Consider the following 27,071-nt stretch of genomic DNA (forward strand, 5'->3'; position numbering starts at 1 on the left):
CATCCATCCGGCGGTCTGGTAAAACGGGTGAAACATAGGGTGAAACTCGAACACAAATCTTCCAAGCGCGTTGCTTTGGTTGTGCTGATTGAGCGTATCGCGTTCTGAAGACCTCAAAGGCGGCATCTGATGATGCTTGACACTTGCGCACAGCTGTTTGTTGTTTTCAGGCTTCACGTTTGACAGATCATTCTTCGCTATGGCGGCCGATGCGCAGCACAAACGATGGGGTGAGCTACCACCACTGATCACAGAAACGGAATCTGGAATTGCTGCCATTGAACGGGAGCAGATCACCAAACCCCGTCCAGTGCCAATTCAGGGAGCTGCACTATATCAGCCGGGAGCACGCAGCCTACATTACCAGTACGTGTTGTACGAGCTTGCCTTTGTATTCTGATAGGTTTGCTTCCGTTGACTTGATCTTGTAACTTTTGTCTCCTGATTTGTCTCACGCTTTTCTTCTATTTCTTTCAGAGCCGAGCGGAGTGCCCAAGAGTACGGTGCCATTGACCCAATAACAGTGCACACCATCGCATTGATCCAACATGCGAAGAAAGTTCAGTCATGCATCACAAACCTTCAGCAGCAGGACAGAGACATTGTGAGTTCTCTTCTTTCTTTCTTTTTTCCCTCTACTTCTGAAGGCATTACTACTTACTCCGAACTACGATACATAGTACGCGAAGCACGATCGTGCAAACAGACGGATGACAACGGGCAATTTCTGCGCGATGTACTGAATTGAAAAAATGCTGCTCACTTTTGGTGGAAGTTCTATCTTTAACGAAGAAGGGGGGAAAAAGAAGTTGCACATTGTTTGCCAGTGCTGTGGCTAAAATTTGGTGACCATGTGCTGCGAGTGTTTTAATGTTTCTGTTTTTTCCTGCAAAACTCAGAAGCCGCTGGAAGCCGAGTACTTGCCACCTATACCAGAAGGACCTAGTATTCCAGGCCTGACAAGCCCAGGCAACAGCAATCGCCTCGAAATGAAGTCAGAGAAGCAAGTATTCCACTTTTGATGCTGACATTCTGCGCATGATTTACATGCAAGGTGCTTTGTTCTTTAAAACTATTTGTTGAAAGATTTGTTCAATGCCAGACACATTCCATAACTTTCATGCGAGGTGTTACAGGTCCCCTTTAATGTAGGTTCGTGTGGCGGAGGAATCACTGATTCAGTGCATAGACAGTGTAACATGGCTCAATAGCACTACACTGTGAAAGAAGCAGCTTTCTGCGATGCCCTTACTCAAGGTGTGATAGGTCACTGTCGAGCCACATCATGCTTGGTTCATGGTTTGCATGGTTGATTTTGTTCAGCTTTTGAATCCACCTTTGGCAAGCAGAGGGTGCAGCTTCAGAATGTGCAGCCTCATGAAACCTCAATGCCACCTGAAGTAAAGCTTGACAGTAAATAGTTGCAGCGAAGCATATGTTTTATTTCAGTTCAATAAAGAATTAGGCTTTCACCGTTCCACTATATTAGACGAGTGAAAACGTGTACAAATACACACTTAATATTTTTGTGGAAGTACGTACTAATTGCAGCCTCGCGGAGGAACAGTGGCTGGCGGTTATGAGGGCATGGGCGGGGCTTCAACGCAGACTTAAATCGTATCCTGCTATAGTACCAATTTCACTGCAAAGCGTCACACGATACTTCTTTTCACGACATTTTGTGTGGATTAAAAATTATAACTTATACTTCAACGTACAGAATTTTGGATTCTAGCACTATAAGTCATGTTCTTCTCATTGCCGCCAAAATCTCGCAACACATTCTGGGCAGTTCTCAGTCCCTTTAACATAATTTGAGCAAGCGGTCATTTTAGCTGCTTGTTTTGTTTTATTGAGAAGTGCTGTCTGAACTTTTAAATCTAACAAATATTGGTCTGCCATGGGAGCAGTGATGTCACAATATGATGGCTGCTCTGATCATCACTCCTAAGTTATATCTGACCACCACTATTTGGTGTCTAGTTAAGCCAAATAAAGTACTTGATAATAGATAATAGAATACTTGTGCCTGTCAATTTTATGTTCGCAATTACCATGGGTAAACATTCAGCGGGCTCTTATTGTCCTCTAAATCAGCCTGTAGCGATGCTGAACGTTTCAGAGATTGGAGCTAGAAAAAGCCTGCCCCAGCCGTAGGCTCAGCTAGCTCAGAGCGATCGGGGGAACCACATGATCAAGATTCTGTCTGACTTCAGTCACACTCCCAACTTGACAGTGAGAGCACCTCTGAGTTGGAGTGTGGCACTCAGGATGAAGCAGGTGAGTGCATTCTGAGTACGCACTTTCAACCAGCCAAATGTTAACCGGACTGTGAGAGTGCTCCAGAGTGCCTGAGGCTGACCAGTCGAATGCACCATACGTTTAATTTTCTCATGGATAAATAAGTTGACTTAGTCCCCATTACTTTGCCTTGTCGGCAAGGGGATGATAAAGCGTTTGTTCTAAATGCATTTTGTAATGCAATACATGTTACTACCAGTTCATGGACAGTGCTCAGTGATTAAAACATGATCCTCTGACTGCATGGCTGCTTGTACCTCTTAGGCCAACTCTGGCTGCTGGGGTCACCGAGCTGATGCGTCGTGGTATACAATAAAAGTGAGAGCCTTTGTTATGCATTGTGACTGCATTGCATCCCACAGAAATCACCCAGTGTTCACTAGTGGCACAAAAAAGCAGCCAAAGCCATGCTCTCTGAGTATCATGTGTCATTTGCTGAACACTACATAATTTGTATGCTGCATTGATATCTGTGTTGCTTTTTTCACTCTAACGGGGCACTTGTTAGGCCACATTTTAGCTGACATGCCTGGCTAGTGACCTTTACATTTTCAGGTTGTACACTCCTTTTATTGAATTCTCTTGTATGAAATCTCATTGCATAGTTGCATTCGGTGGAGTGTTAAACGCAAGTTTGAAGCCATCTTATATTTACATAAACTTTTTGTAGCTAATATTATATTAGGAGCTTCCACACAGCATCACCTCGGTGGATGCTTAGCAAGATATCATGTCATCGAGACATTTGTAGCTATGCTTTTTTTTAACAGTAGGTTGCTGTAGGCTTGGTCTGCAACAATGAAAGTGTGTCCTTTCATCTACATATAGTTGATGAAAGGGCACCTTTTCTAGCCTCCTAGTTAACTCAGATGGTAGAGCGACCACTCTGATAAGTAATTGACCTCAAGTTCAAATCCCGGCAATTTTTGTTGAACTGTGATGCTTTCTTTCTGGCGCATGTGTTGTACCCTTTACCCATCCCTGTTTTTCGCACTTCCCTTGCATGAAATTCAGCCCTGTTGTTCCAACAGGGCTGAATTTCCACCCTTTTCGGTTGCTCAGTGGTTATGGCATTGGGCTGCTGAGCATGAGGTCGTGGGATCGAATCCCGGCCACGGCGGCTGCATTTCGATGGGGGCGAAATGCGAAAACACCCATGTACTTAGATTTAGGTGCACGTTAAAGAACCCCAGGTGGTCAAAATTTCCCGATGCCTCCACTACGGCATGCCTCATAATCAGAAAGTGGTTTTGGCACGTAAAACGCTTTTTTTTTTTTTCCCACCCTTTTCAAGTATATTTCTTTTTGAAAAACCAGTATGGGTTTCCTTCTTAGCTTTGTGCTTCAGTGGGGTGGATAACAATTTTCTTTTTCACAAGCATTCCTCCACGTTGCAGGTTTCCACAGAACTGATTTGCTATATTCAGTAACCCATTGCTTCAAATTGTCTATTAATCCGCCCTCGCTCTGCGATGTGCTAGCCTCCTAGTTAGCTCGGATGTCAATGCGACTGCCCCTGTAAGGTGTTGGTCCTGGGTTTGAATCCTAGACCAGGACGAATTTTTCTCCAACTGTAAAGCTTCCTGTATGAAAAACCTATCATGGCTTCTGTTGTAGTTTCATGCTAAAGTAGGATAGATGACTATTTTTCCTTTTAATCTTTGCATAGTATATTTTTTTACCAGAAACATATCAAAATGAGAATATTGATGGCCTCTGCAAATGTAATACCTCAATCCCTGCACAGAATTCTTGCTTCCATTTTTAGATATCTTTTTTTTTTTGCATCTTTCACTTAGTAAGCCCTCATTTCCTTTATTTGCCTGAATATCAAGGAATCAATGATAGTGCAGAGTTCGTGATCCTCGTGCTAGCAGTGGTTTTCTTCGTAGTCTGAATGGCATATGATGGTTACATCTGCCATTTATCTGCTTCTATGACGACTCACATAAGCCAGGTTCCAATGGTTTAATGTGATCCCTCACATTCACCGCTCTGGTTGGGTGCCCAAATGAAATATTGCTTTCTTTGGTTGTGTCCTCCATGTGCCTTGCCTGCTGTTCTGTTTGTGCAGGAAATGCTCCTGGAAACCACCGCCTCAGCTAGGGGATCATGCAACCCGTGTTATTCTTCGCAGAGCAGTCACTGCCATCTGCGCACAAGCTGGGTTTGACAGTAAGCTCATGCCATTTGCTTGATTTAGTGTATGCAATGCTTCCGTTGTGGGGGTGTCTTGTTTCTTTCTTTCTTTCTGCAATAAATAATTAACCATGAGGGAATGATTTTTGCAAAAAAATTCACCCCTCAAAGTGTTAATGGTGATGATGCTCTTCAAGGCTGTTCCCAAGACATATCTTTGTGTATTCAGGCTGGTAAAGCCTCCAAGCTTTTAGAATGTTCCTTGAGTTATGTTATAGCTCTGACTTGTATGTTGGCAATTTTCTTTAAGAAGCTTGCAACATCACTGCGATTTCGCAGCTCTTTTCGTTTCGATTATGGCTACACAGCATTCACTCTGTGAGTGATTACTGCAAGACAGTTGACACTGTGCATTCTGTTGTGCTGTCTGTTGGACAATCAACATGCTTGCATGATGCCTAATTTTTGTCTTTTCTTTATTTGAAGCCTTATTCAGGATAACTTGTGCCACTTCACTAGTGGTGATTTATGGTGAATTCCATTAGAGGGGGGCCGGTCATGAGAACTACTTGCATTCCCAAGAGACCGCTCAGTCTTTACAAATTCGAGTCCATGGGAGGATAACAAAATGCTTCATGCCATATCGCAGCCTAAATATAGTTATCCACAGGTGAGCAAACAGCTCTGCTTTGACGGAAAATATAAAATCCACCTGTATACCCTCTTATAGGAGCCCAGGGAAGTGCACAGATATGCCAGCGTTGGAGGGCAATGAAAATGAAAATTGCATGTACATGAGCATGGTGCTGCTGAACAGTTCTTAACGAGCGAATGAGTCGGACGCCTTTTCCTGGTACCACATCTTCACATATTGTTGGGATGAAAAGAACAGCACAATCATTGTTGCTATTTGTTGGCCAAAAAGCTCTTGCGTAGTTAAGTGCCACAAGAATTCAACAACACTTTACAAGACTTAGTGTTATTGTTAGAGACATCATTAACAAGTTCAGTGCCTACTACTTTTTCGTTAATATAAAACAAGCACTCGCTTAAGTACCAGAAAAATATAGTTCAGGGCTGATACAGCGCTCATGTTCACAATGAAGAGCAAGGCAAGAGGGTTCGATTATTTATGTGCTAAGTGATGCAAAGTGCGAGTGTGTATCTCAGGGAGAGAACCTTGTGTCCAGTTTATAGCGTGTGTTGGCGATTGGATCCACAACGATTGTAGGTCAAGATGGGAAGATGGCTGCTTTTCTCTTGTGATTATACCAACAGAATCTTAGTCAATTAATGCAATGCTCCGCAGAGGTGTTTGAGCTAGCTTGTCTTCCCTGGCGTCATTCTTATTCTACTCGGTACTTCTGCTAGTTCCCATTGTTGCCTAATGAGATTTTGTAGAACCTAAGACTACATTTCCACACTCTCATGCTAAAAAATTTGCTGTCTTTGTAAATTGCAAGTAAATTAATATGGCTATTAAGTGTCAGCTCTCCAGTTTCTGCTCGAATGTCCTGTCACTAAATTGCAGCAAACTGACATTGTACAGTCTTGCCTTGTGTGGTAGAAATTTCTGTGCATGCTGGTATATATACACCCACACTTTTTTTTTTTTTGCTTGTGGACAAAAAAAAGGTAAAAGTAATTGGGCTCAATCTTATTGCCATTGTGATGAGGCAGTCTATTATATTTAATAACAGGGGAAATAACGCCCACTTAAGAGTTAACTATCATGAAAATGTTGGTTGTTGTGTGCCAGTGAAGAGAGCAACTTTGACAGGCAGGCATAAAGGCTGTCTCAGACTTGCTGATGCAAACTAAAGAAAAATTGGAATAAAGTGTCACAGGAGACAGATAGAAATAGGGTAAATTGACAATACATATTATGTTCTAATTTTTCCCAGCTACTTGGAACTCTGTGCTGGAGGTTCTGACCGATGTCTGCAGCGACATTTATCGTCGCATCTGCTGGCAGCTACGTACAGTCGTAGACCGAGAAGCACTTACTGGTCAGACTGGCTTTATGGTAAGAATGCACTACTCGCTACAGGTGTTCTTTTTAGTTTTTCTCCCTCTTTAATTCCCCCTCCCCCTTTTTGATATCTGTATTTCAGCTTTCTGCAAAATGTCTAAATTTCTATCCAGGTCCTTCCAAGCAAAAGTCGGCATTCACCTAAAAGTAGTTATTAAGGATACCAATTTTTCATCATCTAAGGTGCTTTTTTTATAAGTAATCTACATGAACATTGTAGCTTTCTGTTACACTCACATGGATGTGGCATTTTTTTTTTTTCCATAAAACATCTTCCACCTTGTGGATTTTCATCGAACTCGATTGCTTATTTATTGTTTCTGCTCTTTGAGCTGTAAGGTAATTTGCGCTCACCCTGCCTACTGCTAGCTTCCTTAAAGGACCCATCACCAGGTCTGGCCATTTTGAGCTGACAAGCGCAGAGCATACATTGCATGATAACAATCGTGTCTGCAAAGTATTAGATCGCTACACGCCGTGGAAAGATCTGAAATTTAAATCCAAACGCTGTTTCCCTCTTCACTCGCGGCCGTCATGCTCCAAGCCGGACGGTGCCGTAATTGTGCCCCTGCACCTATGTAATCGTGTCCGCAGTGTGATGTCGCTCGTGGTGACATGTGACTTCGAGAATTATTCAAGACAACATCTGTTATCTGTGCAGCTTGTTGCTCGAATTGAAGTTTAGAGAAACAATAAAACACACAAACGGAATGTCTGCGTGTTTTTTTGTTTTACTACACACCGAAGCAAGAGAGATGTACTTCCGCTTCGTCTGCTTGTTCCCACGGTCGTGTGGTCATGTGTGCAGCTACCGAAACTATGCCATTTTCTACCGTGTTTCAGTGCGTGATCACGCTCTGTGATCCACTTGTTTTGCCTCAGTGTTTCTGTACCACTGAATTATATCGCTGGTCATGTTTCCTTGTGCACAGTGCGCAAAATCATGCGCTATACGAACGAGATAACGCCTTGCGCGCCGCATGGTCAGCGGAAATGCGTAGTGAAAAAAGAAAAAAAAAGTGAGCAGAAAAAAAATGAAGGCGGGGCCTGTCATGTATGCGTCACGTGATCCTTGAAGTCTGGTATGGGTGAATGCAGGGAAGGAATTTCACTTGAGTAGGCTAGACGAGGTGAGTGGAGAGCGCGTCTTGCTTGGCAGGGGAGCCCGCCTGCTGAAATCATGGGCTTGCAGCACTGAAATATTTTAAATATCGCAGCCTATCTCACAGGCCCATAGACAGCAGGAAATGAACTAGTGCTCTGGCTGCCTTTATAACACGTGTCTGTGGTCTCCACTGTCCATGTATCTTTGCTCTGACAGTGGCCAACTGTAAGATGTCTCTTAACGGCATAGCATGCAGCATTACTGGGCAGAACAAAATGTATCTGCAAAATGGAAAAACTCACTGAACTGTTGCAGATGCTAACACTACTTTATTGTTAAAATAAATCACATTAGTATGTGCACTTCCATCTGATTTGACAACTGGTGAGGCTAGTATTCTGTTCTTGAAACTTGTTGATCCATAATTGGCACCTCATCAGCCAAAGTGTTTCAGAGCAGGGGCAACACAATATGACTTGCTTGAAAATCAGTCTACGTGAAAATGCAGGCCATCTCTTTGAACAGTCAGGTCAGTGCATTTTCAAATGAAAAGCAATATTTAAATATACAAACACTGCTAGAATTTGTTTATTTTCAGAGTGCAGATAATAAAGGGCCCTGAACCACTTTTTAACGAAGTGTAGAAAGGCATTTGAAGTGAATACAGGCTATTTCAGAAATACTTTGCTGCAAAAAGTACTTCAATGCGTTCAGCAGAAGCAGAGTTATTGGCAACCAAACACGGCCTCCACTGTGCTCTCATTTTTTCTTCAATGCCTTGCATTGCAAAGGCGAAGGCGTGCCCACAACACTCTACCTTTTAAATGTTACCGTGGCACGCAGTTAAATTTCATTTTGGATGTTAACGTAGATGCCGGGACTTCCGCCTTTGGTGCCTATGACGCGCTAAACGTAATCCAAATGCGGTTGTCCTCAGCGAGCCTCAGTGCACTTAACCAGTGGACTCGGGGCAGCGCTCGATGGCGCTTGCAATATCTACGCCATGTAGCCAACCGCAGCTTGATGTCAGCTATTGGCCAATAGCAGCCATCTAAGGGAATGACAAAAAAGTGCGTCTAGACAAAAATGAGGACAGGGCTTTCTGTTGAAAAGAGATGGTTTGAGAGAAAGGTGACTTCGTGATCCGCTTGCACACTCCACGCACTGCATACGACAGCAAAACATGGCTGAGATGTTCACAGCAGCATATGCTACCCACAGACTGTTATTTCAGCAAGCGTGAGGGGTGGTTCAGGGCTCCTTTAAAGTACAGAGGTGTTTCCTCTATATACGTGTATAATGTTGGGTCCTTTAAATGAGCTGTAATAACTATGCCTTGGGCATAGTTATTATGCTCATTATCAACAATTTCAGAGTATCCATTTTCAAGCCTTTTGATTTTAGTGAAATGGCTGTGAAACGGAGAACACCTCTTGTGATATCTGTGCTGGAAAAGTTCAATTAAGGATTTTAAATTCCACGGGCTCTGAAATTCTAACTGGTGCAGTGATCACACAAGTCATCACTCAACCTTATACCTATTACTCATCCGATTTCCCACTGAGAATGTTTCCCTATCTGATGCATGGGCAGTTTTTACTGTACCTTAATTTGTGATGTCTATCATTGTGCAATACCACAGGATGCTATGGACCATGCCTTGCACGAGTCAGGCTTGGAAGGACTTCAGTCATTGGTGCAGTTCTTCGACGAACGCATTGTTGGCTACAATCGACACATGCTGAGGACCTGTCGCAAGTTACACCAAACCTACCATAAAGTCAAGCTACCACAAAGCTGTTCATCTGTTGACACCAAAAATATCAAGTCAGTGCTGCATAGATATGTTGTTCCTACTGTAATACGATCAAAAGTTTAATGAACGTAAATTTTGAATATTGGACCTTGTGTATGCATGTGTGCATGTGTGAATACAGTCGAACCTTGTTAATGCGATCCCGTTACGTACGATTTCCCAGCGCCAACGTTCGCGATCGAGAACACACAAAAAAATGACTCAATAGAGTTACAAAAATTTTTTGTTGGTTCATACATTACCCAGAAAACATGATTTTTCGGCACTAACATTCAGTACGTCACCAAACTGCGATGGTATGGTACGTTTTCCTGGATCCCGTGTAAACATGGAAATGCACAAGGCGCGCACGATTAAGAACAGGGTGTTTCACATTTAACTAAGGATTTTAAAAAAAGTGGTTAGCACCAGCTGAATGAAACCAACGGCACATGTTTGCCATCATGGGGCAAACCATGTACCCCATGGTTTTAGAGAATTTTACCGGGAAGTTGATAAGGGCTACTTTCCCCACTATCATGCCTGCGTGTCGAAAAAAATCCCGAAGATAGTGCAGTGCCAGGATGACCCACGGCGGAAGTGGAGTAGGCGTTAAGCACCTCCCATACGTGGACCAATCCTGAAGATAGTGCAGTGCCGGCCCGATCTGCAGCAAGGTGCAGTTTGCAATTAAGGGGCCCACATACACAGCTTCGCTGGTCATCCTTTTTCACAGATTGGAAGGGCACTGTGCCAATTTTTGTATTCTGTTGAATATAAATGCATAGAATAGAATGAATAGAGTACAATGCATTGCACAACGAACCAGCAGAGTGGTTTGTTTAGGTGTGGGCTACCATCCCATTTGCAATATTTCTGGAGTCATTTCATAAGTGCAGAATATTTAACATGGACAATGCGAAAGACGGCATGTTGTAGTTCTTTATAGGCAGCGATGAAGTGCTGTCCGAGAGTGATGATGATGGACATTAAGTAAATTGTCATACTCTGAAGGTAAAGTTCGCTGGTTTCATCTTTTTCTTATTGCCAGAATCCGGGACTTGCTATGTTTATCTTCCTAAAAAAGTGGGGTGTACTTTCTATTTCTACTTTGTTTAGGAGCTTGAATATAATTTTTACATAAGTTTTCTACTTTGAACCCATAATAGATGGGTGTGCATTGATTTGGGGACGTGTTAGAATTTAATTAGGCAAATGCTGCCAAATGAATCAGCAGTTTGTTTCAGTATTTTTCCTGCCTCCCGATTAGTTTGACCAATTTCATTGGTCCTGTCAGGGTCAAATTAACGGATGTCAACGTTCCAGCTCAGCCTCCTCCTTATAGAATTTGTCGAGATATCAAATACTTCAATAATAACTGCATAGCCTTTGCCAAAGATACTGAAAACGAATTCTTAAACGCTACGCACTGTCAAGACTAGTAAAATATGTATTTTTTCATAAAAGAATATACTCGTATGTCCCAAAAATTGTGCCCAACATAACTGATATCAATGTTTCCATGCCTTTTGTCAATTTAATAAGTAAAAAAAAAATGTCACATGAACTTTAGAACTATATCAGTTCGAAACCAGCAAAGCAGTACATGCCGCTGATATGAAAAATGTAAAGGCCCTGAAATGAACAAATTGAGGACAAATATTTTAATGAAGCTTTGTCATTCAAGTACCTTGTTGACATTTTTGTACATATGCAGCGACCAGAGAAAAATCTCAGTGATGCTGTCCTTTGTTCCAATGTATTGCGCAGGAGCAGCTGTCGCCAGTCGCATAGTGTGAGTAATTGCACCGAAATTATAGTCGCAACAGAGAGCACATATAAAGAGCAGGAGTTCTGCAAAATATACAAGAGCGAGTCAAATGAATGTGGGCCAGTGCGAATATGTGACAAATGGGGTACTTTATTTAAAAGTAGCCTCCATGAACATTTAGACATTTGTTCCACTGACTGACAAGTCACGTAATTCCCTTCCCATAAAACTCCTTGGGTCGCTGCTTCAAAAATTGTGTAACTGATTCTTTCATGTCATCGACGTCATCCGACACCAATCTGGTTCCCTTGAGCTGTTTCTTCAATTGCCACAAGATGTGGAAGTCGCAAGGCAACAGGTCTGGGCCATATAGTGGATGTTGAAGCATTTCCCACTTGAACTTTGCCAATTTCGTGTTAGCCTCATCAGCGATGTGGGGACGGGCATTGTCATGGAGCAAGATGACCCCATTCATCAATTTTCCACATTGTTTGTTCTAGATTGTGACACGCAGCCTATCCGGCATTTCACAGTATCGGAAACGTTTGATAGTCTCTCCAGGTTTAGCAAATTCGATCAGTAATTACTCCTGACGATAAAAAAAAAAAGTCAATAACACCTTTGTGGTGGAAATGACGGCCTTTGCTTTCTTAGAGGGTGGTGAATTGGAATGTAGCCACTGTGAGCTTTGCCGTCGTGTCTCAGGCTCATAGTAGCGGCACCATGATTCGTCCCCAGTTACAACTGCAGACAGGAAGTCGTCACCCTCATTGTGGTACTGGATCAGATGAGTCAAGACAGCACCGAACCTCTCCGTCTTCTGGCGGTGGCTCAAAATCTTGGTCAACCATTGCACACACAAGAGCTGATAAACGAGATGTTCATGAATTATGATGTAAACCGAACCGTGACTAATGTTCACATGCTCTGCCAGTTTATCGATGCTTATCCTCCATTCTTGTCTAATCAGCTCATCAACCTTTGCAGTTGTGTTGGGGGTGATTGCAAGGTGCCTTTGACCTGGTCTTGGATTGTCTTTGCAACTTTCACGTCCTTCTTTGAACCATTTGCTCCAAAGCTTCACAGTGGCCAATGAAATGCAATGCTCAGCGTACACGGCAGCCATACGGCGACTAATTTCTTTTTGGGAAACACCTTCAGCTGTCAAAAATCTCACGACACCACGCTGTTAAACTTTTGGAGCGTCCATTATGTCACGCAACCATGTTTAACCCAGTGTATAAGAGCAGTAAAGAACATTTATCCTTACACCTGCGTGTCCCATTTGTAAATGAGAGATGCTTGTGTGCTACACGCATGCCTTGCAGATAATGAACCAAACCATTACTGACTGCATGGGGTGGGTAGGCTTACTTTCATTTGACTCACCCTCGTATATTATAAATGCGAAGATACAATGGAATTTACAAATGTGAAGATACAGCTTGATAAAGGGCAAAAAAGTGTTACTGGAAACAAAGTTCAGTGCACGTATACACAAAACCTTGCAACAAGATATTTAAATGTATGTATAAGTCTCCAATAACTCTACGTCTCTAAGGAAAAGTCACAGTAAATAATGCGCCAAACAAGGAAAATAAACATATTACGCAATCACAGATTCACAGACCACAGAATCCTAAGGCCTGCCCTCCTCCCTCCACTCCCGTACTTATCGTGTGCGATGGAAGGTGGCACGCTTCCTACCCGCTTTTCTCCCTTGCGCACGCGAGACTGCGCCCATGCCCCCCCGCCTGCCTACCCTACGCTTTCACTCGCACATACAGCATGCGGCGCGCGGTCATGATGTTATCGCCCGTGGACTTTATACGGAACATGAGGGTGACGGCGACAGCAGGAATGCACCTGGAGTGTACTTATAATTGCTCTCGAAATAATATAATAAGAGTATCCGGCAACTGAACCGAATCATGGCCCATTACTTTCCGCAAAAGAAGTAACAAAATTAAACTTTCACCATGCGACATTTCCCTGCGCCACATCAATGTCTTTTTTTTTTATTTCGTGTAGGGCGGAGGCACTGAAATGAAAAAACACAAAGCATGTTGGCCATAATCGAATGCCTACTTTTGGCACCTAATGTGGCTACCAACGGAATATCAAAGAAAACATGAGACGCTTGGTCCACAGAGAACCATGCGCATACTGCTCGCTATCCTACACCGGCAACACAAGACTTTCCGTAGAGGTTGCGCTCAAGCGAATGCGTCACAATCCGTCGAGTCCCCACAATGATGATGGCAAGCGACCTATGTTTCGTTTTATTGTCTGCTAACCAGAAAGCGTCCAAAACTCTGCCAGGCGAAAATCCACTCAGCCAGAGAAAAATGAACGCACACTGAAGTGTGTCGCACGGTGGTTGGGGCAACACAAGAAAAAATTTGGAGGATGCTTAAGCTTCGCCTTTAAGAGTGCAACGCGAAAGCATTCAAAGATCCCTGACAGCTTCTCACACTTCCCAGCAACTGGAGCGAATGTAACCGTAATGTTAACTGGGAAACACTGGTCGCGGCCGCCCTGCATGAAGGCGGGCTTTGTGGTAGAAACACGGCCACTTGCGTGGGCCATGACCTGGCAGAGGCGAGCACCAGCTGGAGGTATTGCAAGGAACCGGATGTGCCGCTCCATGACCCCCAAGACACCCACGCAAATGGCGAATGCTGCAGCCGGTCTGTGACATGTAGGAAAGCTGAAAAAGAGGTTTCTTTGCGTTTTCGTGTAAGAGACTTATGTTTTCTCATACAGTCAAATTACAATCCGAGAGCTATCATGTCCGTAGGTTGCATGTAAGTACATAGTTTACGATTCTTCCACATATTTTAGCTAGAGAAATTCATCATACTTTGGTGTTGAAGCAGCACACTGACAAGGCGAAGACACACAAGAATACACGACACTCGCTGCACAACACTTCTGGGTCTTCGCCTCGTGCTTGTCAGTGCGCTGCTTCACCACCAAGGTATAATGATTAATCACCAACTCGCCCAACTTTCCACATTATTGAGAAATTCAATTATTTCAGTAAATTCCTTGCGTCACATTGAGGGCCTGGGCATGTGTGGTTCAAAAATCTTTTTGCTGAAACGACGTCTGACGATACTGGATTTTCTGCAACACCGACTCCTTAATGCTAATGCGTTAAAACGCATGCACTCTGGCTGACTCTGGCAGACCGTGGGTAGCGAGAACAAAAAAAGTAAAGAGGCTCAATGTGTCCTCGCAAAGTCAAAGTAGAGAAATAAATAAGAACGTAGTTACCTTTACTAGCTTTAGTGTCTTGACATGGATGCTTTGACGCAGGTGAAAAAAATGTTGATATTCTTTTCTGTGACATAACGGCACAAATGTACCATCACAACGCTTTGTCACATCGGACTTCGCTGCATGATTTGTGAACTTGTCTGATAGTGTGTTTATTTGGCTTGTCTCGTTGTATATCCGATGTACTTTAGAAAAGTCAGTGCATGTTTGTTGTCAAATGTTTATAACAGCATTAAACCCACAAAGTTACGGAATTTAAAATCTAAAGCACGACTTTGGAAATGTCAATGCATCTTTTGCATCAAAAGTTTATGAGAACTTTATGCCCATAAAGTTTCGGAATTAAAATCCATGCGCTCCGCATATACCGTGGCCTCCGCGAGATGCCTTGACGAGCCCGCTCGCCATCAAAATGCCCTTGAAACTTTGTGCTCGGACGGGCTCCTTGCATTATGTGACTCAAGGTGCATGGGCATTGCCACGAAATCCAGCCCGAGTTCTCAATGTTCGCGCTAAAATGTCTTTTCGAGTGTGAAAAAACATTCTAGACAAAATCTAGAATGATTTCCAGCACCGGGGGTTGTTTTTGTTGGCGGTGCATGACAGCACGAAAAAATTTTGGGGGGTGGGGGTGGGGGGCTGAAGCCCCACAAGCACCCCCCCCCCACACCCCCACCCCAGCTGCACCCCTGGTCACAGCATATACTCTCCTCTCCAGCTTGGAGTATGGTGCCCGCAAGGAGAAGGGCAAACGGCGTTTGCTTTGGAATTTCAACTCTTCTTGCAGTGTGTAGCGATGTAATACTTAGCCGACACCACCATTAGCACTCATTGTATGCACTGTGCTTGTCAGCTCAAAATGGCCAGGCCTGGTGAGAGGCCTTATAAAAGCACAAATAGGGAATAAATGTTCCAATGTTGCTGTCATCCATATGCAATTTCTGCTGATGACTATGTGGATTTCGTGCTTTGTTTCGATTGAACACTGGTGCTGTTCTTGCTCTTTTGTGTCACACATTTGCAGTGCTCCGCGCTCACCAAGCTTGAAATATCTCTGAATTAACAAGAGTTTTATTGCATTAAATGATGCATACACCTGTTGGAACCAGAGGACAAGTCTGATTTGTCTGATTTTCCAAATTAATGAGGGTCAAATTAACTAGGTTTTACTGGACTACACTTCGTTGGCGTATTGAGAGTGCTAGGTGATCAAAATTTCATAATCGATGCAGCCCACCACTAAGGTTTCTCTGATTGCTCCTATGTATCTTTGGGATGTTAAACCACATCAGTCCATTTGAGTCTGTACAGGCATATGTGTTTTCACGCTCTGATTTTCTTTTTCTTTTTTCCGTGCATATCTGTGAGGTTTGTAGATAAACTACTATGGTGGGTTTATAACGTCAGTGCCGATAGGCAGTTTGGCTGATGTAGCACCTTAATCAAGGGCTTGGAAACTGGCAGCAGCGTAAAATTTGAGTTTTCTTCTGGTGCAACCTTGCAGTCTAGGATTCGGACCAATGCATTGCATTGGTAAAACATGCAACATTCGTTGCGCCACTCAATTTCAGGCTGCTTGCTTGCCTAGGCTGCAAAGCAAGAATGTTTTTGTGACACAGGCGCCCTCTCTATGTTGACATGCAATGGCACATTAGCCACGATTGGGTTGGCCCCTGTTGAGGTTCTCATGATCTTTGCCTTGCCAGGGTGAAGGAGGAGCCAGTGAGTGAGATACACTTTCCGAACCTTGAGGAGGGCGACGAGAACATGGCAGAGGCGGAGGAGGTGCCCATGGATGAGCTTCATCGTGCTCTGCAGAACCTGGAAGGCGTGCCCTTGAAGGATGATGATGCATCCAGGTGGCTTGCACAGCAGCAACAGCAGCAGCAACAACATCAACAGCCACTTACACACCATCGCAAAGGCTCGACTGCTTCCTCAGCAGGGTGTGTGCCTTTGATGTGGCACTCTGTGCCTCTAGCAGGAGTGCTGCTGGAAGTGCATATTAAAGGGGCCCTAAAACACTTCTTGGACATAGTCAAAAAACGCTGCTAATCTGCTAATGATGCTCCTGTAAACATGTGAGCCAAATATTGCTACACTGCATGCAGCAGGGAATTTACAATCTCGTGTCTAGAGAAAAAAAAAAATGCTCACTGCGTTTTCGCATTGTCGTCATGCAGCGTCATTTCAAGCAGCTGGATAGCTATTTGCTTATTAGCTGATTTCATGATCACAGGAACATTCTCAGTAATACAGTTATCGCTCATTTTAGTTAAATAAATGAAAAATATATGTCTGCAACCTCGAAAAGACAGAGCAACTATTTCATCCTACAAACTGCAGGTGCATGTTATTGTCTCTGCTGCGCATGGCCTCTAAGATGATATACTGCAGCCACCACAAGCCGTCTCGCCACCATGACTTTCAACTTTTGGTTGGGGCCAGCGGGGCATTGCTCCCTTGTGACCCTTTGCCATCTCCCCTGCGTGGCTTCCAGCTTGCTTATGTAGATGAAGAGAGAGAGAACAGCCACTCATCAGTCTGATAACATTGCTTGTGCTTGAAAAATTCAAAACATTGTTGTGGCAAATTCGTGAGGCAATGTAATTTAATAGTGATGTCATTCAATAATTAGAAAAGTGCTTCAGGGCACCTTTAAAGTGTTTAGGAAATCATACACTTTCTGCGACTTAAATTATAAATCAAATAGCGGGGAGACATTTTAAGAAAAATTAATTCACTCCAATGGGCATAACTACACTGAAGATCAATAAATAAAAGCTGGAATGTGAGAAACAAATTCTTAAGAGGAAACTTTAGCTTGAGTGCTCCTATCTAAATACATGTAAAAGGAGAACTCGTTTTTTTCGGCAACCACTACACCAAACTTGACGAGGTTTGTTGCATTTAAAAGAAAAACTTAAAATCTAGGGACTGTTGGTTTCGAATTTTTGAGTTACGTCGTAAATTTTTTATTAAAAATCGGCAGAAACCGAAAATTAATAAAAAACTAAACTATCAAGTTTACAACTTTGTCACTCAACAATGACAAAGGATAATACAATTCTTTGAATTACATCTAATAGTACAACTAAAGCGGACAAAATTGATATGTTACACATGAACATAAAAAAATTTAGTATTATAGAAATACAGCTTTTGCAGAAACCTTGTAACCAACGTAACAAATTCACGTAAGATGTAAAATGACGTATCGAATTTGTCCACTTTGAATTATCTAATGGATGCCGTTTACAAAACCGCTATATCTGTTACTGATGCAGAGCTAGGAATTTGTAAACTTCATGCTTCTATCTTTTTCAAACGGTCGAATATTTGAAAATATTTTAACAAAATTCAGGCCCTAAATCGAAATTCCGCTTCCAACAGTCACTAGAATTTAATTTTGTCTCTCAAATGCAACAAATTTCATTAAGATCGGTTTAGGGGTCATTTCAGAAAAACGTTTCTTGCAGTTTACATGTATTTGAATAGGCCGCATCGGAGCTGGGCCCGAGCTAAAGCTTCCCCTTAACACAAGAAATAGTGTGCTCGTGAATTTTGAATTCGATTCTTTCATTACTCTTGTCTGAGTGAGTTTCAGTTCCTAAATGTCAAACGCTTTTTGCTATTTGATTTACATAATCAATTTATCAATCATTTATGCAGTAGCCAGCTATCAATTGTCAGAAATTATGATAGAAGAAATCTGATAGTTATCTACCATTAACTATCATCAAGTTCGAGACTCCAGTTCACTACTGTGCTACTGTGGAATAAATTATTGTGGTGAAAGGAAGCTGACTTGGAGATCTTAAGTTGGTTTCATGACAGTTCAAAGCACAGTCATAGGTTGCTGTGCTGCTTAGTGCATCTCATAAATAATGAAGACACACATTCAAAGCGTCAACATATGTGCGTTTATCACACAAGTTCTTTTTTGTTGATAGAGCAGCGGCATATCCTCACTTTTTTACATACCCACGAAACCCCCTCAGGACAGCTTTCCTGCAAACAAAACCGAAATTGATTTGGAACATCTTTTTCTTGGGCTATCTACTGGATAACGTTACGTATCTGAGAAACAATTTCAGTGTTCAGAAGTCAGTGATCCAAATTATTCATCACCTGTGATCAATTTAAGTATGCGTTAAAGCCTGGCAAATAATTTGGTACATGCTATATATTCTCGTATAATGGCCACACATCTTTTTTTTTTTTCATATATTTCTGGCCCAAATTTCGTGTGGGTGACCCATGCGTGAGCAAAAATTAAATAAGCATCTGCTTCAAAGGCCGACATCCTTGTTTCCATGAGTGACGACATTGGGAAGCCTTTATTTTAGCTTTGTTTTGCACCCTGTTCATCATCACTACTCATAACCACAGAGCTAGAGCACTTAGAATCTAATAAACAGTAACGTGCATTACTAGAGGAAGCCGTCCTTGAAAACCTGCTCGGACGTCACATTGCAGATATCATTGCATGGTGAAAAAGCTGTGGGAGTTCTCATGTAAAGCAATAGTGCCCCTGTATGTTACCGCTGGCACAGGAGCCACAAAAGCTGACTGTACAATGAGTACAGTACATAAGAAGTGCAGAGCCCATGAGTAGCATGGCGTATAAACATGGCGCAAATATGCATGCGCAGTGCTGCAGGATGCTATTGCATGCTACTCCACCGTATTTGAATTTTGCCGGTGCTTAGTCAATGACTGCAGAAACAATCAAAGAGGGGATTGACACGCTCTGCAAATAACACGATGTTCAAAGATGAAGCTGCCCTCAACGAGCTTAAACATGGCGCTGCGAGTAAGGCTCTGCGATGAAAAACTCCTGATGTTTTCATTTGAAATGTAAACTCGGAACACCTGCACACTATTCAAGTAGTGCTAGAGTGACAGCGTAGGCATGAAGTGTTCCGTGCACTGTGTGAACACACAACGATGCACAGTTGTCTTCAAAAGATGGTGGGTCCAGAAAGTGCAATGTCCCAAACTGTGGGGTTCCGGGAAGTGAATTTCACGAGGACACCAATAGTAAATTCAACGAGCTTTCTTTTGAAAGTATTATCAACTACAATCGTAACGAAAGAGGTTACCGATAGACATCTGCATACCATGTCAGTACTGCGCGGAGATATCGCTGCACAGCCGCGGCTGGCGCGGTCTATACATGCAAAAGAGGGGGCACGCGAATAATTTTTTTTCTGCAATATTTAACCCTAAATTTAGGAGTTCAACCCTTACACAGGTGTGGCGTTTACACAAGAATATAAGGCATTTCAGTCGATGCCCAGCCCTACTTCGTAGAAGTAGTGTACTGCTGTTCTTCATTGACAAAAAGCTTCCTATTTTGTCTTCATTAGATTGACATCAACCACACATGAAACAATATTTTCAGGCTTGTCTTCCTCTCATATTTCAGGCACCTGGATGCTGATGAAGAGATAGTGATCGTTAGCGATTCTCCACCGCTTTCTGCTGAAGTCAGCATAGGTTCCTTGGTTGACTCGGTTGAGTCTGGCTCCCTTGATGCTACAAGACTTGGCCGTCCACCACCATTCAAGAAGAAGTAAGTCTAGCTTACATTTCTTATTTCAACTTTCATGTTTAAAAGACAATTGACAGCAAAGTTTTTGTTTTTTACTTTTATGCTTTAGTAAGCTGGGTGTGATAATCATGGAATGAAACCTCAAATGCTTTAGCATAGCGAATAATTAATGATAGCATCGTTAATTATGTTCAATTCTAGCATCACCTTGAAATGTGTGCCCAAAACCACAAGATATAAGCACCTCACCCTAGCACTCACAACTGATCGCATACGTGATCCTGTCTACTCAAAACCAGTGAAGTTCAGGACCGTGCTTGTTGAATTTTCAGTTGCAGAATTCGTTTCTTAGTCATCAACTTGTTACACCATGTTGTCAGTGTTCGAATCCTGGTTGTCATCCTTGTTAAAGGGACACTAAAGGTTAATATTAAGTCAGCGTGGACTGTTGAAATACAATCCCAGAAACCTCGAAGTTTCGTGCGAAGAAGAGACTTATTTTAAGAGAAAATGCGTTCTGAAGCGTCCGCGTACCTCTAGCGCAGTTCAAATCACCCGCCCTCCGATTGAGGAGTGTTGACGTCATGGTCTCATAGTAAAGTTACACCGTCGGTGAGTAAAACGGCTCCCGCAGATGGCGCTATGGCTTTCCTGCGCAAAACAAATTGGGAACACGCAAACGCGCAGCCAGAAACAGAGCCAAGACAGAGCCGACAGCAGCGCGAAAGAGGAACATGGCGGAACTATGGTGGCTAGTGGAAGGTATAGTGCCTAGAATACGGAAGGGAAAGCGCGCTTTGATAAGCTGGTTCTTTATTTTATGACGCCAACTTCGACGCTCGTTGCAATGGACGACCCTGACAACAACACATTGGCTCGCGATGCTGGGCTCGAGTTCAGCGATATAAGCACTGATGAACGTGACCTGCTGCTGAGGGCTCGCGCTGCTGGCATCATTGCGTACTACAACGGCGGCCTGCTTTGAAAGGCACTCCACGCGACTTCAGTAAGTCGGCGTTGAACTCGTAATCCTCTGGACAAAAGTACAGCGAGCACAGTACGTGATTTTTCGGCTCTTTGCCAGCGCGCTGTGGCAGAGGTATGGCACATAGCCACTTCGAACGGAAAGGTTCACTCGTTGGCACACAGTGATAAGTAACGTTGGATTCGCCGCTGCAACTGCCCTTGGCCAAACTCCGCGGACCGTTCGCGCATCCCACGGCGTCACATGGACGTGGCATTCTCGCTGCTTGTTCCAAATGCAAGTTTCGTGAGCCAGCAGGACCACCGCAGCACAATGCGATAAAGAAACAACTTAAACTCCGAAGCGCGCGCGGCGCAAAGTCGAGCGCGCAGAGTTGAGCGAAAACGAAACCTTTCGATCACCCATACCCATACTACTCAAGGGTAACGTCAAAATGTTTTTTCTTAGAATCGAATAGAAGCAGACAGGTAGCATTTTCTTCCATCTTATAATCTAATGAAGTGATCTTTTTAATACGAGTGGTTGAATACTAGTGACGTAAATTATAATGAGGAGTGCCTTCGTCATCGGGCCAGTACCGGAATGTCGCTGGGGAGTCAGTCTCAAATCGTGTCATGCATTTACCACAATTTCTCGGTTACTAAAGCTCTGTTCGCGATTTAACTGATGCCTTAGACGTTCTAGAGCATTGCTTTATCACTTTAACTTGACTTTATGGTAACATTTAGTGTCCCTTTAAGTAAAGGCAATGATTTTGTGGAAGTCGGAATCGCTGCCGTAATGGATGTAGCAAACTATTTTCTGTTAGGCCCCTGCAGAGCAGCGATGAAGATCAAAATGTGTTTTGGCTGCCACAAATTCAAATGAGCAAATTCGGCTGCTTTTTTTTTGGTGTCCATTCATTCCAACCATCGTTGCCAGCAAAATCAACGGATGTTGACGAGGCGCTGAATGGCGAAACAAATGAAATGATATGGCAGTTGCAGTGCCAGCTCTTGCTTTGTTGGGCGCTGCTGCATCCCGCACTGATGCCCCATCATGCCTATGTATTCAGACTACTTCTACCTACAGTATGATTTCGCTTGCCATCTTTTGCATGACGCATCTTCATTTTGCACAAACATTTTCAATAAAAGAACATCACCTTGAGTGACAAACGGTCCACAACGGTGCATCATATCCGTTGACGCACGGCTCCGATTACAGCAGCCGATAGAGCCAGTATAGTTCTACTCGCTGGCCACTGCAGCCAACGGTGCTTGCGATCTGGCCTCACCTCATCATGTAGAGTGCTTCTTTTTGTCAACATGATTAATGTTCCTACAACTATGTTGTGCTTTAATAAATCCAACATGTTTTCTTGATGTGAAGAGCAAAAGTGTAAGCCAGATGAGCTGCCTGCTGAGACGATCATGTGGGCTGTTCATCTGTGAGATGCTGCTTTGCAGAACAGGCACACTTTCAGCACAACATTATGCTAATAATGTAAAAACTGAAATTAGGTATAGATTAAGTGCTTTTGTATGCAGGAGAATTGAACAACAGTAGCATCTTGAGTTTGAAATTCGGTGTCACATGTCCTTTAATAAGACATGGAAATTGGGAGCACGTTCTTTTGTGTTTGTTTATTTCAAAATAATGTGTGCGTAATCATTATTTATATTTAGCAGCATGGAATCTGTTAATGTGGAATGAATTATTATTGACTAAAAAGGAAAATACCAATAATGTGTAAACATTGCTTCTTGAAGGGTGTGTTCTTGTCCAAAGCTATAATGTCTGATAAACCTACTACAACACAGTGAGGTTGAGCACTCATTTAAATATGTGTTCTCGAAAAATGGGTTGAAAAAATCTTGTTTGTACTTGCCAGCACTCCTGGTGACATAGTAACAGAATCTAATTCTAAACAATCTGGTGGTGATGGCTATTACACTGTCTGCTATCAGGACTGCTTGATGCCTTTGATTTGACTCAGCTTCATTACATTTGTTTAGCTCGATGACATTGTCCCAAAATGAAGGTGAATGAGGAGATGCTTGCACGTGAAGCACTCTACTTATGACTCTTTCCTGGAGCAGACTCTTTTTAAGGGCACATCTCTCAATGCGGGGGTTCACTACATAGTTCAGATTCACTTCCCTGGATGTATCTTATAGTTTCCCCTTTGAAATGGGGTGGTGGCTGATGTCACCAAGCTCAATGGCCACCAAGGCACCAAGCTGTCAGTTTGTGCCGTTTCTCACATGTGACGAAAATGCCTATGTTAACATAAAGCACAAATTTCAGTGATATCCGCAGACCTTTAAAAAAAGATTGCAAATGGGCAGAAACAATTAGGGGTGGACTGTCCAAGTCAAGTTATAGCTTCATAGTGGAAATCTGCTGAGATGTTCAATTTTGTAGGATGACGATGACGGTGACACTGGCATGATGTTTACGGAGATGACAACAGTGTGCAATTGCATGACATTGCCATGATAACGAGCCTGGAAATCATTTCGTACATCAGTCGATGTGAATCATCAGTCAGTCATCATTCTCGACGAGACAATCATCCCTCGACATTGCATACTTCTAGGCAAAGCACCTTTCCTTCGGTGACTTCTCTTTGCTAGAAACCAATGCGGGACCGATTTTGCAAAATCATAGGAAGTAGGCAAAGAATGTGGTCACTTAAAAATCACTTGAGTTAACTTTTGGACATCATCTAAAGCTATCATCTTTGTCAGAACTATTTGTGCCGGCCATGCATAATTGCTTTTCTGATGATGACTAGAGTTCTTTAGCAATAATCATCACTTTTTGAAATTTTTTCACAAGGCAACTCACTGAGAAATGCAAGGGTGGTACGTCCGTACCAATTGCGCCAAAGTGCTACATTTGCTACTTGCTGTGTCAAGCTGCACCAAAACTGTAAAATGTTACGAATTGTGCCGGAGCTGCTCCAAAATACTGAGCGCGACCACAAAAGGTTCATGTTCAGGCCAGTTCATCCTCAGGATATCGAGAGCCACTGCAGTCGTCAAGTTTCGCGCTATTTCAGCCTGCATTCTGTTGCATTCACGTGCGAGAATGTGATACTAGTTAGCACACCCGCAAACTCTTACTCGTGTTTTGTCAAGTATCTACGAGTTGCATTTCTTCATACATTTCCTGTGAGACACCAACACATGCATATTAATAGGTGCAGGATCATTCCTGCTAATGGGGCCGGTACACCAAACGAACTGTTCTGACTCTGTTGCCATCATCGGAAGACATCTTGGCTCTTTTTAATAACCTTTCATGAGGCAACTGCTGACGCTCATTAAAATTATCCAATTTATTTATTTTATTGTGTGCATTTTTTTCCCCCCCCATTTATGGCAGTGCAGGTATATGGTGTAGAACTTAAATGCGAGAGCTTCGAATGGGCTGCGCATCGCTTGTAAGGAGCACTATAGCAATGCATATGTTGTATTTAAGTCTAACAATGTTTGCTTCAAAGTCCTTTTAAACATGCATGTTGCAAGATTGATATTACTTTTGTCAAATGCTGTCTGGCAGCCACGAGCAGTATCCTCCCCAAATGAAAGTAGACCATAAGGTGGTTGAAATAAAGCGTAGTTTTCACTAAAAGGAATCGCTTTTAAAGCTACACTGCAGTCCGCAAGTTACAAGTGCGTTAACCATGCTTGAACCGCACTCTTAGAGGCCTCGCCACAAATGTTGCAGTGTATGGCTACGATGTCTATGTCATGAAGCCATCAAAAATAAAATGTGCAAGGGGAAACACAAACAGAAAGGAGCATACATGGACATAATTGTGCCAATCTAGTCATATAGGCACAAAACAACTCGCGCTAGAATCTTGATTGGATTGATAACGTGCCATGTACCATGACCACGTCAGCTGCGGTTACTATCGTAGGCACCAGTGGTGCTGATAGGAGTAGTATTCACCACAGCAACAAGCAGACCGTCATTCACGGTCTGAATTTGATTTCCAAGATAACCAGTAGGCGGGAACGCAAATATTGCTTGAAATAACTGTCTCGTGCCTTTATGAGTTGGAATACTGCCAGTTATTATTATTATTTTTTAAATTTATTTCAGTGTCTTTCTCCGTGGTTGGGACCCAAATTCAGTTATTTCGAATTGTGGCAGTTTTTGTTATTGTCAGTTCACTAGCCGTGTCTGGTAAAAACTAGAAAGCAAAACACAGCGCCTTCTGAAGTCGGTGCTGTAACAAATGTAGGCAGTTTTTAAAAATTGCAGTTAATTCATTAAGCTGCTTCATATGTTTTAAATTTGCAGCCCTGAAAATTGTTTTTTTTCCCTCATTATAGAAACTGGGATACATAGCGCAAGAACGACACAAGGATGAAGAAGGAACATGGGACAAGCGCTTGTCCCGTGTTCCTGCTACGTCCTTGTGTCATTCTTGCGCTATGTATCCCAGTTTGTATGTATCCTACCAACACACCTAAACTTCTTCCCTGCTTCTCTCATTAAGCTCGAAAAATTTATCACCAAGCTGCTTCAACAGTCTCATTAGTGGAAATGCCAAGTTCCCATAATATAAGTTCCACAATTTCAGAAGTTTACAATGCGACCTGTCGTTTGTAATCTCTCATATTTCTTTTACAATGAGTGAGAAAAAATAATTTTGAGAAATGCATTGTCCTGCTCGTACTGATTTTGATACAAACAATTGTCCCATTGCTAGCTGCAATATGGAAATCGTGCTTTTTGTATTAAATGAAGAGTAGTTTGTTTTGTTTGATTATAACCTTGTCTCCCCCTCCTTTTCTTTTTCTCTCTCTCTCTTTGAATATAGGAAGAAGACATGAAGCGAGACTGCAGCATTGCCCTATAAATATGTACAGGGCATTTCACATAACTTGAACCAAGGATTTTAAAAAAGTGGCTTGCCGCAGCTGAATGAAACTGACGGCGTATGGTTTGCCGTCATGTGGCGCTCCTTGGAGTATTTTTTATGTACCGCTTAATTAGTTAATTACCGACAATTAATTACGTTAAATGTTTAATATTCATTTTAGGGCCAAGTGCGTTTCTTTTCGTTGTAGAGGGGATTCCGAAATGGCCAATACAATATTTTGTGGCGACGTACATGTTGCGTGGCAATTTTTTTCGGCGTTTGAAGAAAGCTCGTGAAATATGAAATAAAACAATGTGACTCCACTCATGCCCCATCATATTGCCGTGCTCTCAAATGAGCTTCGGGCGAAAGACCTGCGCTCGTAGATGCTGGCGAAGTGAGCGGCCATGGCTCTAGGCATCGGCTTGACAGTGCGTCAGCATCTTTGGCGGTGGCACATGGAAAGGAAGCACCATCAACCCTGATAAGCGATAGGCTCGACGCACAGTTGAGAGCACTCCAATATGATAGCGCACGAGCACAGTCACATAGTTTTATTTCATATTTCGCAGGCTTGCTTTAAACACCGAAAAAGATTGCCATGCAGCATGTATGTTGTCATAAAAAATTGGATTCGTAGTTTCTGAACACCCTCTACAACATAACAAAACATACTTGGCTCTAAAGGGAATATTAAGTATTTTTAATGATTGATCTCAGTTATTGAACTAATTAGTCACAATGTAAAATCTATTGAGAATTGCCACGTGACAGCTAACCACATTTCTAAATCCTTGGTTCAAGTTACGTGAAACACCCTCTGACATGTACTCTGTCGTGCATGGGAACATAAATAAATAAATAAATGTGCATATTGGTAAGACATATAAGAAAAAAGATTTTTTCCATAGATTGATAATAAAGTACAATACAAACAAATGAGGTACAAAGGAGTCATCGTTTGTGTACTGCAGGATGCCTTTTTGTAGGCAGGGATGTGGAATAGGAAGAAACATGTAGGTGTATAACCTCCATCTCGCACCACCAACATTTGGTGTGGTCTTGCTGTGTAGACCAAATGCTAGCATCTTCCTTACAGTTGATCCACGTGCACAAGGTAGCGTGTACTGATATACCTCCTGACAGTGTGAATATTTTTTGAGCACAACTTGTTACAAACAACTACTGTGATGACGTCAAGACAAAACAAACATGGGAGAAGGGCTGTTTCACAGAATAA

At 42.7% G+C, this 27,071-nt stretch overlaps 1 protein-coding gene across 1 annotated transcript; it reads left to right on the plus strand.

Moving 5' to 3' along the window:
* On the plus strand, positions 1–26,770 carry LOC135903900 (STAGA complex 65 subunit gamma-like). The gene is made up of 9 exons (XM_065434354.2): positions 1–366; positions 478–604; positions 900–1,003; positions 4,376–4,476; positions 6,345–6,466; positions 9,220–9,404; positions 16,132–16,371; positions 19,857–20,003; positions 25,790–26,770. The coding sequence occupies exons 1-9, from the start codon at positions 200–202 to the stop codon at positions 25,800–25,802; spliced, it is 1,206 nt and encodes a 401-aa protein (XP_065290426.1). The 5' UTR covers positions 1–199; the 3' UTR covers positions 25,803–26,770.
* Positions 26,771–27,071: the final 301 nt, after the last annotated feature.

The sequence above is a fragment of the Dermacentor albipictus genome, chromosome 3, assembly GCF_038994185.2.
Source record: "Dermacentor albipictus isolate Rhodes 1998 colony chromosome 3, USDA_Dalb.pri_finalv2, whole genome shotgun sequence".
NCBI classification, from domain to species: Eukaryota; Metazoa; Arthropoda; class Arachnida; order Ixodida; family Ixodidae; genus Dermacentor; species Dermacentor albipictus.

What these genes read in the sequence shown, in the direction of transcription:
- LOC135903900 (XM_065434354.2), top strand. Translation starts at nt 200, where the DNA reads ATGGCGGCCGATGCGCAGCACAAACGATGGGGTGAGCTACCACCACTG. An exon ending in AGCAGCAGGACAGAGACATT is followed by an intron (nt 605 to 899) that starts GTGAGTTCTCTT and finishes TGCAAAACTCAG; the next exon opens with AAGCCGCTGGAAGCCGAGTA. An exon ending in TCGACTGCTTCCTCAGCAGG is followed by an intron (nt 16,372 to 19,856) that starts GTGTGTGCCTTT and finishes CTCATATTTCAG; the next exon opens with GCACCTGGATGCTGATGAAG.